Source organism: Penicillium concentricum, assembly GCF_028827145.1.
Source record: "Penicillium concentricum strain IBT 3081 chromosome Unknown utg000001l_segment0_segment0, whole genome shotgun sequence".
NCBI lineage: Eukaryota > Fungi > Ascomycota > Eurotiomycetes > Eurotiales > Aspergillaceae > Penicillium > Penicillium concentricum.
This window is the reverse complement of record NW_026622754.1, coordinates 4,308,046-4,321,154: the sequence shown is the minus strand read 5'-3', so window position 1 is coordinate 4,321,154 and position 13,109 is coordinate 4,308,046. Positions and strand designations below refer to the sequence as shown.

The following is a 13,109-nucleotide window of genomic DNA, read 5'->3' as shown; positions in this document are numbered from 1 at the left end:
TTGGGGATATCCGGATTATTGGGGGTTTTATGATTTGATTCGAATACAGGGCTCTCAAGGTGTTGACAAAGAAAGTCTAAGTAACAAAGCGCATCTCGAAATCCCGACGCGAGACGCGATTGCGCTAGTCCTGTTTGGAGTTACATATATCAGCGATAAGCCTTATCAATATGCAGTGCCCAGGTGGGCCTTGGCATTGGAAGTATGCCGAGTAGATTCTGTTCAGAAACACTTTCATCTTTATCTCTATACATAAAATATCAAGATATACAAACAACGCCCTTATTTTGTAGTTCGGATCTTCCTCGATAGCTACAGACAATTTGGCAAATAAATCAGGCTGAAACTCGCCGCTGTTCTTGTAGCTCCAAACCACACAACCTTCACCGTTGGCATGTTTTCAACTACGGAGAGTTCAAATGCTCATGAATCACTCCTTTGGGGAATTCAAGTCAACGTGTTGATTTGAACCCCCACGTTCGTGTGACAACCCCATTTATGTCACAATGTAGTTCGTCAGGGACCATTGAAGTATATACTGATGCTATTTTGTGATACTCGAGTGTTAAAACTCGGTATAACTATTGAGCTAAAGAAATCCAGCGGAGTTCCCTTGGTAAAAACCCATCTATGAGGGCTGTGTGATGTAATCGGTAATGAATGAAACCCTGCAATGTCAGTCATATATTCAACTCAGAGTATACTTAGAATGAAGTCAGCATAGGACGCCTTAATTATAGGAACCGACCTACCAGTGAGAAGGGTTCCTTGATTTATAACTCTGCATAAGCTCGTATATGCTCTGAAACCCGTCCCAATCGGACGACAGTTCCAACGACAGTCACGCACCAATCCAACTGCCATATCGAAGCTGTGGGTGGCTTGGCGTCCGTATACACATCTGATTTGAGCACTGATCTGCATTCCAGAAAACTATCACATGACAACCTGATGCAGCGCTACGGGTCTGACAGTCCACGGTTGTGTATGTCCCCACCAAGAACCTTACCCCAGTGGCTGATCACCCGCCTAGAACTCGATCACACCCCACAATCAACCCTAAAGCCCGGAAATGGACAACACATAGAACTCCCGATGCAAGATTAGACACTGAGCTTGGGCCTCGGTCTAAGCATATCGCCAGGTCTCACCATATATAGCTAGCCTTGCGCGCTGCCCCCACTAATCCGAACAGTTCAGTAAGCACAGTGTATGGTGTTGTTCAGATAGATGCATGTTCTAACAATCACTATCTAAATAAATAGCCGTTTGAGATCCCCTCCATGTATATAAAGGATGGAAAAGTCTAGGCAAAATATCTCGAACTATAGCCATTTGTATATCCATCCATTGATCTAAAGACCACTCCTATCAAGCGAATTACCTCAAATATGCATATCAGAAACCTCTCTTCTATCTTTTTCTTCCTCCTTGCAATCGACCCAGCCAGGGGATGCAACCCAACGCGCCGCGATGCCAACGACCAAAACCCCTTCACAATAGGCACCGACGGTCCAGCCATAGAAGCAACAAGAGGCTTCGCCCTAAACCACATCGGCCTGTTGACCACCAACCTCTCCGCCATGAAGAACTTCTACGGCAACATCCTCGGCTTGCGCAGTATCTTCGACGCACAAGTGACACCCGAGTGCACAGTAACTTACATGGGGTACGCGCAAGGCGGACGGAACGGCACTGGTTTCCAAACCGGGGCAGAGATGGCGGCAGCCAAGAACAACATGTACGGGCTGCTGGAACTGGTGCAGTTTAATGTCTCGGATGACCGGCTTATCGCATCGACTGAGAGGACTAATACCTTCGGACATGTTGGGCTTGTTGTTCCTAATGTTGTGGAAGCGCAGAATTATCTTGAAGCGCAGGGGGTAAGGGTTCTTAAGAGGGTTGGTGAGGCTGTGGAGGATTTTACCGGGCCTGTGCCTAATTCGATGGGCATTGGAGAGTTTGCTGGGTTGCATCTTGCGGCTAAGAGGGCGCTTGTGAAGGCGCAGGGGTTGATTGGGTTTGAGATGTTTTTGATGGTTACAGATCCTGATGGAAATGTGGTGGAGATTCAGCAGCAGGATATTTAGAAGATGAGAGGGATTTGGGACCAGTAGATTTGTGGACTAAGAAGACAACTGGAGTTTCTATTGAAGGAATTGGAGATGCCTGTGGGTGGGGTTGTTTGGGGACTGTAATCATCAACGGTGATTTATGGATGTCACATAGGTCTTGTTGCAAAGTCTGGTTGTTGCGAGAGATAAGGAGATGATTCTTTGTAATTCAAAATAAAAATGCTGAGTGAGGAAGATTTTACACTCAGGGTCAATGCAATATTCTAAGTATCCTGAGAGTCTATACCTTGTAGAAGCAGTATGCGTGGTAGAAGCCTAGCGATGTCATCTATTAGCGGCCGAGAAAAGCAATGCACATGTGGGGATTACTCACTGACAGCCTCCTTCTCTTCCTCTGTCATATTCAAAGCACCGGTCACACGGTCTCTTACGCCCATCCGCTCACTGAGAGGGCCCAGCTCAGGGTGGTTCTTCTCATCCTCCCAGATATCCAAAAACGGCTTGCGGTATTGTAGCTCCAGGTTGTAATCTTCGGTCAGGCTACGTAGAGAGTTAGTTATGCATGCTAGAGCGTGATTACGGCCGACACTTACGCTCGGAACGCCTCCCATGGAACGACGTATTCAGGAACCTCTTCCACTGCCTCCTTCATGAAGTAACTGTACTTCCACCCGAAAGGCGGACGGAAGATTCCATCCTCGGGGGTTGCACCTGGGAACTGAACGCGGTAGATATCGTTGCCCCACTGGGCCCGCTCATCCTCCTCGACTTCACCATCCTCGGGGCCTTCCGGCTCAACAGGTTTGGCAGCCTCGCGCTCCTTGCGCTCCTTATGGAAGGCAGACACGCGGCTGGTAATGACGTCGGAGTTGGGGCAGACGCCAATGAAGCGACCGCCTTTCTTCAAGGAACCCGCGACATTGCTGAGCATTTGGCGCGTTTTCTCCTCAGTCTCAAAGGCATAGTGAATGGCAAACATACATGTGACGATGTCAAAGCCACCACCACCGTAACGAGAGGCCATGATAGATCCACCGGGACCGGCGTTGGCATCGATACCAACCCGCTGGATGATGTCGATATTGCCCAGCCACTCGCCAAAGCAGTCTTTCGGATAGAACTCGGCATGGAAAATCGGCTGGGGTGGTCGACGGCCTCGCTGGCCGCGGCCGGTGCGCATTTGATCGTATCGGCCCCGTGCCTGCTCAATCGAGATATTGGCAGGGTCAAGACCGACATACAGGTCAACCGGCTGGGGTGCCAGCTGCCATTTGCCTAGATCGCCACCCTTACCGCATCCTAGATCCAGCACGAGAAGTTTTTGATCAGCAGGGGGCGGCGGCCCTTGGCTGTCGTCCGCCCAGTCCTTGCTATCCTCGAATCGCGCAACAAAGTTCTCATCGGGAGAGAACTTCTGAATCAGAGTACTCTTCACCCAGTTGTTGAAGCTTCGTAGTCCCTTGATCTTGCTCTCTGTCTTGCGCCACTCACGGCCTCTCTCGGGGACCGCATTGTAGTGTTGTCGGACCACGTCCGAGACGCCGCGCTGCTGGGAGTTGCGCATAGCCTCATCCTGCTCTGCACGTTCACGCTCCTCCTGCTTGCGTCGTAGCGTTTCACGGTCTAGGAGTCCCTGTCGCGCTCCGCCACCCGGTCTCTTGCGTTGACGCGGTGCGTCGGGGGAGGGAGAGCGGCGCGGCTGTAGTGGCGATCGAGAGCGTCGGTCTTCGCGTGGTTGGGCGCCGCCTGGGCTGCGAGAGCGATTGCGTCGCGAGAATACTGACGGCGGAGTTCGGCCCCGCTTTCGGAGGGCTTGGTGTCTCTCCTGGAGTCTCTTGCGCTTGGATGCCGCGCTTGATAAATTGTTTGCTCCGTCTGCTCCACCATCTCCTTCTATGCTCCTGTGTCTGCCGGTATCCGTTGGAGGGTAAGTGGTATTCGTGCGGGCAGGCGACCGGGGGTTGAGCGCCCAGGAGCTCCATCATGGGCTCTGTCTCCGTGGTAATGATCCATGGCGACGTGCGTGGGTTGTAAACTGTTCAAAGAAATGATTCGGCAGAACAATGGCCGCGGGGATCTGGCGAGAAGAGAAAGGCGTATACCGAAATTAGGATAATCTTAGAAGAAATAGAGAATTTGAGATCGATTTCACAGAAAGATTGCCTCCGGAGTTGTGGAAGTCAGAGTTATATCAGAGCAATGGCTGGGGTCCGAAGGTCAATGAGCTCCGGATCTCGGCCAATCAGAGTGTTCCAAACCAACCCTAATTCCCATTCATCTCAAGTGGTCTACAATCTTTCAATGAATTAGATTACAGTGTCTAGGGATGAATATGTGATAAATGTATTTTCATCATTGCGAAGTGTCGTGTCTCACAATGGCCATAAATCGAAGCTAACTGCAAAATACAAGCCGCTGAAAGATGCATTTTGACTCTCTGAATAAAACCCACGCTCCCAATTAATGTAATATTGAATAGAAATGAAGATCAGAGTGCAAGATCATTGAGGCAAGACAGGTTTCCGTTTTGGCGACTTGGCCGTCAAAACCTGCCTCACTCGTCGAATCTTTGCCCACCACTCGCGGTCTGCTTTCTTTTTCGCATCCGCGTTTTCTTCTTCGCCTGCAGTCTCGGTTGGTGTGCCTGGGTCCGTCCGCAATGTATCCGTGGAAGCCATAGTGCGAAGTTTGCGACGGTGTTTGACCTTTACGGCCTCCGCGACGATCTGCCACCCAGCGCGTAGTTCCGCCAACTTCTCGTTGGGCCGCCCAGTGCCGCTTTGAGCTACCTTGTCAATCCAGGGACAATACTCCATGTGCTCATCAGCCACATCGAGGGAAGTATAGACGGTCACGTCTCCATTATCTTTGGGTTTGTACATCCATAACCCCAGGCGACGGAAACACGCACCACATCCGACTAAACCCGCAGCTCCATCAGAGGCAGTATCCCAGCCGAGCAATGCTAGCGCCAGCGCGGCTCGATTGACAGGTTTAGGTGTTTTCGTTGAGTCTTGGGTGTCGATGTTGGTAGGCTGAGTCTCTCCATCGGTGGGTACAGCGGGTTTCTCAGCCTCCTTGAACCATTCTTCGGGAAGTCCTTTGATAAGGACATCAAGGTCAAGCCCTTCTGGAGTCTGGATGATATCATCGGCTGGTAATTTATCGCCCATTTCCGAGATGTTTGTATATCGTTTGTGAAGACCCGATAGGGCAGAATCACAATTTGTCAAAGGAAGATGTTGGATAGTTGCTAATTTGATGTTAGTCATGGGACGAAAGATTCTCAGTGTCCTATTCAGACTCACCATCACAGCTCTTGTTTCGCCATGGGCAGTTTTCGCCATGAGCATTACTTAGCATTTTCGCATATTCATCCACCAGCCTCGCGCCTGCAGGTATTTAGGTTAGCATATAACTTCATTCAGCTGGATCAGGAATATGCTGGATTACTCACGGACTTCCTTGCGCTCCTCCACCTTCTCAATGTTGAAACCATCGAGCTCATCGATTTCATCAGGAAGCTTCACAACGACTGCGCCGCCACAATCACTCACGCAGGTGACGCGCATGACATCCGTACATATCCAACCACGCTTCGCCCATTGTACTTCATTGATCGGAGTTGGTTTTGAAGTCCATCGGTCGACACGGCGGAAGGTCTCTAACCGCTCGAGAAAACGTTCGCGGTCCCAAGGAACAAAGGTCGGGCGCTTATTCGAATTTGCGGACGCAATTCGGTGCGCTGGTCGGGAGATCTTGTTGATTGAGTTGCGCACCGCTGTGAGCTCCGAATGGTCGGCACTGGCCAAGCGTACTTTCTTGATCGATAAGTTGGCGGAGATACGGTCTTGCACCGTCGTCGGCGTCGCAGGGGCTGGTTTGGGCGCGTTATCGGGAGTAAGAGGCTTGGATATTGATTCGAGAACACGGTGAAACTTTCGCTTCTTAGATTCCAGAGCGTAGGACATGTTGGCGCTGCGCTGGGAAGAAAGTCAAGTGATGCGGATCAATACAATGCTGACGGTTAGAGCTGCGGCGATCACAACGCCCTAGGCATCGCCGCCTGAGGCACCAACATCGATATTAGGCCCGTATATGGATACCAACGGTCGATTTGAAATCGAACAATGTAGATGTCAGTATTTTCTCAATTATTAATACAATGCTACAGCCAAATGTTGTGTACTGTTGACAGCACTATTCCACTCCGACAAATGCTCCACAGCTGATTGGCCCAGGCATTCCGCGACATCGTACAATCCCCGAACTTCACCAACTTTCTTCTTTCACTCATCTGCCTTAATCATGGCTTCTCTGGGGAGCTCTCTGTCGCTATGGCGGAGTGTTGCGCCTCGTTTGGCCAAAGACTTTTTCACATCTCAATCCCTTCCAAGTCAGGGCTACGCAGCCAAATCAATCCGCCAATTCGGTGCCCTCCAGTTCCGTCAACCCACTAAATCGACCCTTCTAAACAATAAGAACCGTGAATTCTTCACCTCCAGTCTCAAGCGGTCAAATGCCGCACCGGCCGTTGCAGAGACGGCCGAGGGCGCCGCGAAAGGCAAATCGAGCTTCCCCAAAATTAGCGAGAAGGCCGTTGGCTACTGGCTTCTAGGCAGCGCGGCCAGTGTTTTTGGAATTGTGGTCTTCGGTGGTTTGACACGGTTAACGGAATCAGGGTATGTGGACTGGAATGCTTGTTCTTCACGAAAATTGAGCTTCCAATGCTAACGGGACAAATTTTGGCACAGATTGAGCATCACCGAATGGCGACCTGTTACCGGCTCCCTCCCCCAATGAATGCGGAACATTGGGAGGATGAGTTTTCTAAGTACCGCGCCTCTCCCGAATTTCAATTGCTCAACCCGAACATGACTCTTTCCGAGTTCAAGTCGATCTACTATATGGAATGGATTCACCGGCTCTGGGGCCGGTTTGTCGGAATCTCGTTTGTACTGCCTGCAGTCTACTTCGTTGCCCGAAAGAAGGTCTCCACGCCCATGGCGTGGCGTCTCTTTGGAATTGCTGGTCTTATTGGTTTCCAGGGATTCCTTGGCTGGTGGATGGTCAAGTCTGGCTTGAAGGATGATCTCTTTGCTCCGGGCAGTCACCCGCGAGTGAGCCAGTACCGTCTGACTGCTCACTTGGGTGCTGCTTTCGTTTGCTACGTCGCGATGTTGTGGAACGGTCTTGCTATCATGCGGTCCCACCGATTGATGGCCGATCCTGCTGCTGGAATCAACCAGCTGAATGCGCTGCGTGACCCGAAGCTGGCCTTCTTCCGCCGCTCAGTCGCCGGCATTGCTCTCTTGGTCTTCACAACTGTCATCTCTGGCGGTCTCGTCGCTGGTCTTGATGCTGGACTTATCTACAACGAATTCCCATGGATGGGCAAGGGACTCGCACCTCCAAAGGAGGAGCTGTTCGATGCCCGCTACTCCCGCCACGAGGACCGCTCCGATCTTTGGTGGCGCAACATGCTCGAGAATCCTTCTCTTGTTCAGCTTGACCACCGCGTCCTCGCAGTCACTACCTTCACCGTCATTTGCGCTTTGATGGCTTACACCCGCCGCTCGCCCACGATGAAGCGCTTCCTGCCCGCACCTGCTAGAAAGGGCGTCCATGGCGTGTTTGCGTTCGCCTGTTGCCAAGTCGGACTCGGTATCACTACTCTTCTCTACCTTGTTCCCACTCCCCTTGCTTCCGCCCACCAGGCTGGCAGCTTGTTCCTCCTGACCTGGGTCATGATCTTGGGCAGCCGAGTCTGGCATCCATCGCGTACAGCCAAGCTGTTGCAGATGGCCGTGAAAGCTCGGTCCCAGCAGCTCTCCAGCACTGCTGCCTCTGCTGTGAAGAGAGTCTAATACCTTTGCCTCTCGAGTGTATGAATACGTCGACCGGGATTGAGTTAATCAATTGCCCTGGTCATTGATACGATACCATCTCCATTCATCTGTTGACTCGAGCAATTCTCGAGTCTTATTGTATAACTATCTAGCATTACTACTCATTGTAAAAACACATTTTGAAACTTAAACGAAGTTTATTGGTTGATCTGCCTAAGTCCAAATTGATATTCTCAAAGCGCGCCAAGCCGTCCTTTTTCCTTTCTTCTTTTTCTTTCTCCCCTTTCACACTTCTTCTCCTCATCTTCGATGCTTTCACACCTGCCTTCCACCATTTTCTTACATTAACTCTTTCCAGATCTCAGTGATACTTTCTTACTCTCCCCTTCCTCGTCAAATCCACACTGACTTACTCCGCCATCTTCGTAGAAGGTCTTGCAGCACGCGCAGGGTTGCGTCGTGTTATGACGTACCCAAGGGGCAGACCGTCCTCACCAATAGGAAAATCAGACTCATCTTGAGGCCACTCCTCTTCTCCAACAACCGACAATGTCATATCAGAATCAGTGGACAAAGCATCAACCTGCTGCTGCAAGCCCGGGCCGCGTGCAGCCACTTTCTGTCTAGTTGCCTTACTTGCCACATCGCCTGTGCCACTAGGGGTTGCAGTTCCGTTACTGAAAGATCCAAGATCCAGCAGGGTTTGCGCGGCCGTCATAACTGCAATTGACTGGGAGGATCGGCGGTCTTGATACCCATCCACGGATGGCAGAGATACTGGCATATCGCCGCCGCCCTCGGGGACATGAGTAGCTCCAAAGGAAGCGTGAGTTCGGTCTCCGTTTCGGTCGGTCAGACATTTGTGGCAGATTTGCCAGCCACAGTACTGGCAACGAGCCATGCCGTTCTTGTTGCGTTTGTTGCATACGTCGCACTTTGCGGTGTGCGCTGCCACCTCTGAGAAATGAACGCCGACTCGCCGTCTCTGGGCTCGGTGGTTGGCGGCTGAATTGCGGTTGACCCTTTGGCGGCGAACCTGCTCATTGGGTGGCTGCCGGTTTGACACGATTTGTCGAGTTTGATTGGGGGAGACCTTCTCCGGGGTTGATGATATCGGGGCGCTTGGAGATAGAGGCCCGCGGAGTGTCGTCTGCGCGGAGCTGAGAGTCGACTGCGTGGGGCTTGGCGATGGCCGAGATTCCTTCAGGCGCAGGGAGAGCTGGGGGCGCGGGAACTATCTCAATAGGATGGCCTTGTAAGTTGCACTTCTGGCTTGAGACGCAGGTCCTTGTTCTCTCCTCCTTACCTCTTTCCACGTTCAGGCTGGGTTGAAGTACCCCGGCAGAGCTCTGCTGTTTGGAAGTCAGCTATTTATAATACTCTCTTTCTCGTAGAGATCATTCTGCACGCACACGCACATCTTGGTAGGTAAATCCGGGCTCTCGAAAAGCCTAACTAGATTTTAGCTTGATATCTCAAGGGAGAGATGGATAAATTCAAACATTCTGGCTGGGGTCAGGCGGGACCAGCCATCCATTGGCAGGATAGGGTGGGTACGGGTTGCGAAAGTTATTGATATTTTGTGGCGAAGACGAGGAACTGTTATCTGTTCCATCATACGTATTGTTAGAAATATGCGAGCTCGGTTGGTTGCGCCTGTTGGCTTCGATAGACTCGTCGAGCTCTCGAAAAGACGGGAGACTCAGGTCTGGGATGCGAGGGAGAGGCATGGTATGACGGGACATGATTTCAACAGAGCTGTGCTCGATGATACTTGATGATATTGAATACAGTGTTGCTTTGAGCAAAATGAAAAGAAACAGGGTGGTGATGTACGAAATGGAAATGGAAATGAATATGTGGTAGGTGTAGATAAAAGGCTTGGGGTTGATGAAGGTTCTCAGATGCAAGTTGTACTGGGCATTGTTATATACAGTCTCATGGGATCGGATGACGCCTGGTAGTTTGAGGATACTGCCGCTTAAGGAGAAGCAAACAGATCGGAAACCTCGAAACACATCACAGGTATAATTAGTTAATTAAGCAGTTGCTCGATCTCTGGCTAACCTCTTTAGGGCTAAATATTGATTAGGCGTCCATGGCCTGCCTGCCGAAGAAATATCTGGTTTGCCTACATGTAGATACTGACTCTCTTCTTGAATCAATTACAAACAACGAAAGATATTGTTTGAAAACAGGCTATTTCGACGAGATATTCTTCAGAACCTATTTTATCTGCTGCATTTGTCATAAAACAGAGAATTGTATGCAAACCCCAAGACGCATCTCACATCAATAGCATCAACATTCTGATGTTGAGCAGTCATATCACTTTATTCATTTGTGGGCTGTATATTCATCGTCAGTGATACCGGCTCGTGGAAATTTGCTGATATTAATAACATACGGATTCCTTCTTCGGGACTGGGCTCGACACCGGCAACTTCGGCAGCAGTCTTGGGGTCGGCAGCGGTCTTGTCCTCCTTCATCATGGGGAAGGTCATCACCTCCTTGATGCTGTAGTTGTCGGTAATGAACATGACCATGCGGTCAATACCCATACCCCAGCCACCAGTCGGGGGCAGACCGTACTCGAGGGACTGACAGAATGTCTCATCAACCATCTGAGCCTCATCATCACCCTGGTCCTTCTGGTTGGCTTGCTCCTCGAAGCGCATACGCTGGTCGAAAGGATCGTTCAACTCCGTGTAAGCATTTGTGATCTCCTTGGTGCTATAATTATATTGAGTCAGCTAAAAAGATTCACTGAAGGCTGATTGGCCAATTCCGGGCAGAGCAAATTTGGAACAATTTTGAGCAGCAAGAATGTGGAGAGAACAGGGAAGTTTTATGAGGGTTCATATCCCCATGTAAATTGGGTGAGAACTTACCAAACGAAGGCCTCAAAGCGCTCGCAAAGACCGGAAATCTCGCGGTGTTTCTTGGCCAGTGGCGACATCATCTGGGGGTGACCGGTGATGAAAGTGGGGTTGATGCATGTGTTCTCGATGAACTCGCCAACCAGCTTATCGAGCATGCGGGCATTGGTCTGAGGAGCCGAGCACTCCACGTTCATCTTCTTTAGCACGCGCTTGAGGAACTCGTTTGTCTCCTGGGTGTGGAGCTGATCACCAGCGGGGAACTTTTCGCCACAAGCCTCCTCGAGAGCAGGCATCATCTCCACCCGCCGCCAGGGAGCCTTCCAGTTCACATTGTAGACTTCCCCAGACTGAGTGTGGAATACTGTCTCATAGCCACCAGTAACGTGCTTAACCAGACTCGAAACGAGGTCCTCGGTCAAATCCATCAGGTCGTACACATCCGCGTAAGCCTGGTAAAACTCGCAGGTAGTGAATTCAGGGTTGTGAGTAAGGTCAATTCCCTCGTTGCGGAACTGTCTTCCTAGTTCAAACTGCAAAATTTTGGTTAGCGAAGCATAGTAACGCGTTGGAAGACACTTACTACTCGGTTAAGTCCTCCTACGACCAGCATTTTTAGGTAGAGCTCGGGGGCGACACGCATGAAGAGGTTCATGTCGAGGTCATTGTGGTGGGTTACGAAGGGCTTAGCGGTAGCACCTCCAGCAATAGCGTTCATCATAGGGGTCTCAACCTCAATGAAATCACGGCTTTCGAAGTAATTGCGGATGTAAGAGACAATCTTAGATCGAGTCATTATGATATCACGTGACCGATCGTTCATGATCAGATCGAGATAGCGCTGGCGGAAACGCTGCTCTTTGTCCTGGAAGCCGTAGTGCTCCGAAGGAATGGCATGGAGACAAGGGGTCAAGAGAATAACCTCAGTGGCGAAGATAGAAAGTTCACCATCGTCACGGTTCTTAGGGTTGGTCCGGCCGGGGAAACCCACGATGCCCACAATATCACCTCTACGAAGCAGCTCGTGCTGCTCTTCAAAGGGCTTTCCGGTCGAGAATTGTGCTTGGCACATTACCTGGACCTTGACACCCTCTGAGCGGATGTCGTAGAAGTTAAGCTTGTTGCCGGAGGTACGCTTGGTATAGATACGGCCAGCAACGCGAACGGTAACATCGGGCTTCTGTTCACCCTTTTGGAGACCCTCATAGTCCTTAACGAATTTGCGGAGGTCGGTATCAACGTTGAACTTGTGCGGGTAGGGTTCCGGCTGCTTGGTCTCGCGCAACTTGTTGATTTTCTTGCTCCGAATCTCGAAGTATTGCTGGAATTACACATTAATTAGCTTTCTAGAAATCAGAAATTAACCTAGAAATAAGATCACTAACGTTAGGAGTCAAGTTGGCCTCATCCTCCTCGGCAGATGATTTCTTCTCAGCCTTGGGCTTGGGGGGAGCAGCGGCCTCCTTCTCCTTCTTCTTGGCGTCCTTCTCACGCTGCTTCTGGCGTCTCTTCAATTCAGTCTTGGAGACTTTCTCGCCGGTGACATCGTCGAGAAGAAGGTTGGCAATGGAGGCGGTAGCCTCTTGAACAGGGTTGGAATCCGCCATGATGTGTGGTTACAGAGAACAAAAAGTGGGATGGTGGGATGGTGGGATAAGGCACTTGAATTTTTGGGCGGGATCGGCATGTCATTTGATTGGACAGTTGCATATAACTCTCTATATAAGTGGGGACCTCACCCAACCCTCATGACTCATTATTAACTTGACTGATTCATAAATGGCACTGAAATAACTAAGTAAATATGATCTTTATTAGAAATTATGCTCTACTACCCGGACTCTACTCCCCGTCCCCCGTTGTGAAGCATAGTTCGTAGGTACTCAATTAGGATATAGGGCTTAGGGCACGGATGTTCTATATGCCTTCTCCAAGAATTCCAATTCCTCCCCCTATGGCACTATATGTGAGCTTGAAAGCGAGTTGTAGTCGCAGTTGATACTTTTATTTACAAAGCAGTGATAGATCATCTACTGCCAGAAATTTGTGGTTTGATTTGTTAGGGCATCAATTCTGCAATTGGGCTAGCGTGGCTTACTCAATGGCCAGGCACCTAACAAACCACCATGGAATAAAGTGCCACAGTGCAGCTAGCAGCCCTAATTAGCTCAGAATGGTCTTGTTGAATTGCCGGGCAAACACCCCTGGCACTACCAGAGCGGCACCAGGAGACCCGCTATCTGCTTGAAATTTATGGGACGGAAAGTTCCGATCTAGATGCAGTGAGAAAGAAAGAAATGAAACTT

At 50.3% G+C, this 13,109-nt stretch overlaps 6 protein-coding genes across 6 annotated transcripts; 2 read left to right on the top strand and 4 right to left on the bottom strand.

Annotated features, from left to right (window-relative positions):
* Nucleotides 1-1,391: 1,391 nt before the first annotated feature.
* N7517_001649 (VOC family protein) lies at nucleotides 1,392-2,090 on the top strand (the record flags this gene model as incomplete). Its single annotated transcript, XM_056719379.1, has 1 exon — nucleotides 1,392-2,090. One exon carries the CDS (start codon nucleotides 1,392-1,394, stop codon nucleotides 2,088-2,090), a length of 699 nt encoding a protein of 232 aa, XP_056583514.1.
* A 265-nt stretch (nucleotides 2,091-2,355) lies between these two features.
* abd1 (mRNA (guanine-N7)-methyltransferase) lies at nucleotides 2,356-4,088 on the bottom strand (the record flags this gene model as incomplete). The annotated part of the gene is made up of 4 exons (XM_056719378.1): nucleotides 2,356-2,390; nucleotides 2,449-2,615; nucleotides 2,669-3,968; nucleotides 4,031-4,088. The coding sequence occupies 4 exons, from the start codon at nucleotides 4,086-4,088 to the stop codon at nucleotides 2,356-2,358; spliced, it is 1,560 nt and encodes a 519-aa protein (XP_056583513.1).
* A 488-nt stretch (nucleotides 4,089-4,576) lies between these two features.
* N7517_001647 (uncharacterized protein) lies at nucleotides 4,577-6,046 on the bottom strand (the record flags this gene model as incomplete). Its single annotated transcript, XM_056719377.1, has 3 exons — nucleotides 4,577-5,328; nucleotides 5,384-5,467; nucleotides 5,533-6,046. The coding sequence occupies 3 exons, from the start codon at nucleotides 6,044-6,046 to the stop codon at nucleotides 4,577-4,579; spliced, it is 1,350 nt and encodes a 449-aa protein (XP_056583512.1).
* A 337-nt stretch (nucleotides 6,047-6,383) lies between these two features.
* cox15 (cytochrome c oxidase assembly protein cox15) lies at nucleotides 6,384-7,942 on the top strand (the record flags this gene model as incomplete). The annotated part of the gene is made up of 2 exons (XM_056719376.1): nucleotides 6,384-6,761; nucleotides 6,830-7,942. The coding sequence occupies 2 exons, from the start codon at nucleotides 6,384-6,386 to the stop codon at nucleotides 7,940-7,942; spliced, it is 1,491 nt and encodes a 496-aa protein (XP_056583511.1).
* A 391-nt stretch (nucleotides 7,943-8,333) lies between these two features.
* On the bottom strand, nucleotides 8,334-9,669 carry N7517_001645 (uncharacterized protein; the record flags this gene model as incomplete). Its single annotated transcript, XM_056719375.1, has 2 exons — nucleotides 8,334-9,158; nucleotides 9,427-9,669. The coding sequence occupies 2 exons, from the start codon at nucleotides 9,667-9,669 to the stop codon at nucleotides 8,334-8,336; spliced, it is 1,068 nt and encodes a 355-aa protein (XP_056583510.1).
* A 592-nt stretch (nucleotides 9,670-10,261) lies between these two features.
* On the bottom strand, nucleotides 10,262-12,410 carry N7517_001644 (lysine--tRNA ligase KRS1; the record flags this gene model as incomplete). The annotated part of the gene is made up of 5 exons (XM_056719374.1): nucleotides 10,262-10,272; nucleotides 10,332-10,657; nucleotides 10,816-11,336; nucleotides 11,387-12,124; nucleotides 12,189-12,410. The coding sequence occupies 5 exons, from the start codon at nucleotides 12,408-12,410 to the stop codon at nucleotides 10,262-10,264; spliced, it is 1,818 nt and encodes a 605-aa protein (XP_056583509.1).
* Between the last annotated feature and the right edge of the window lie 699 nt (nucleotides 12,411-13,109).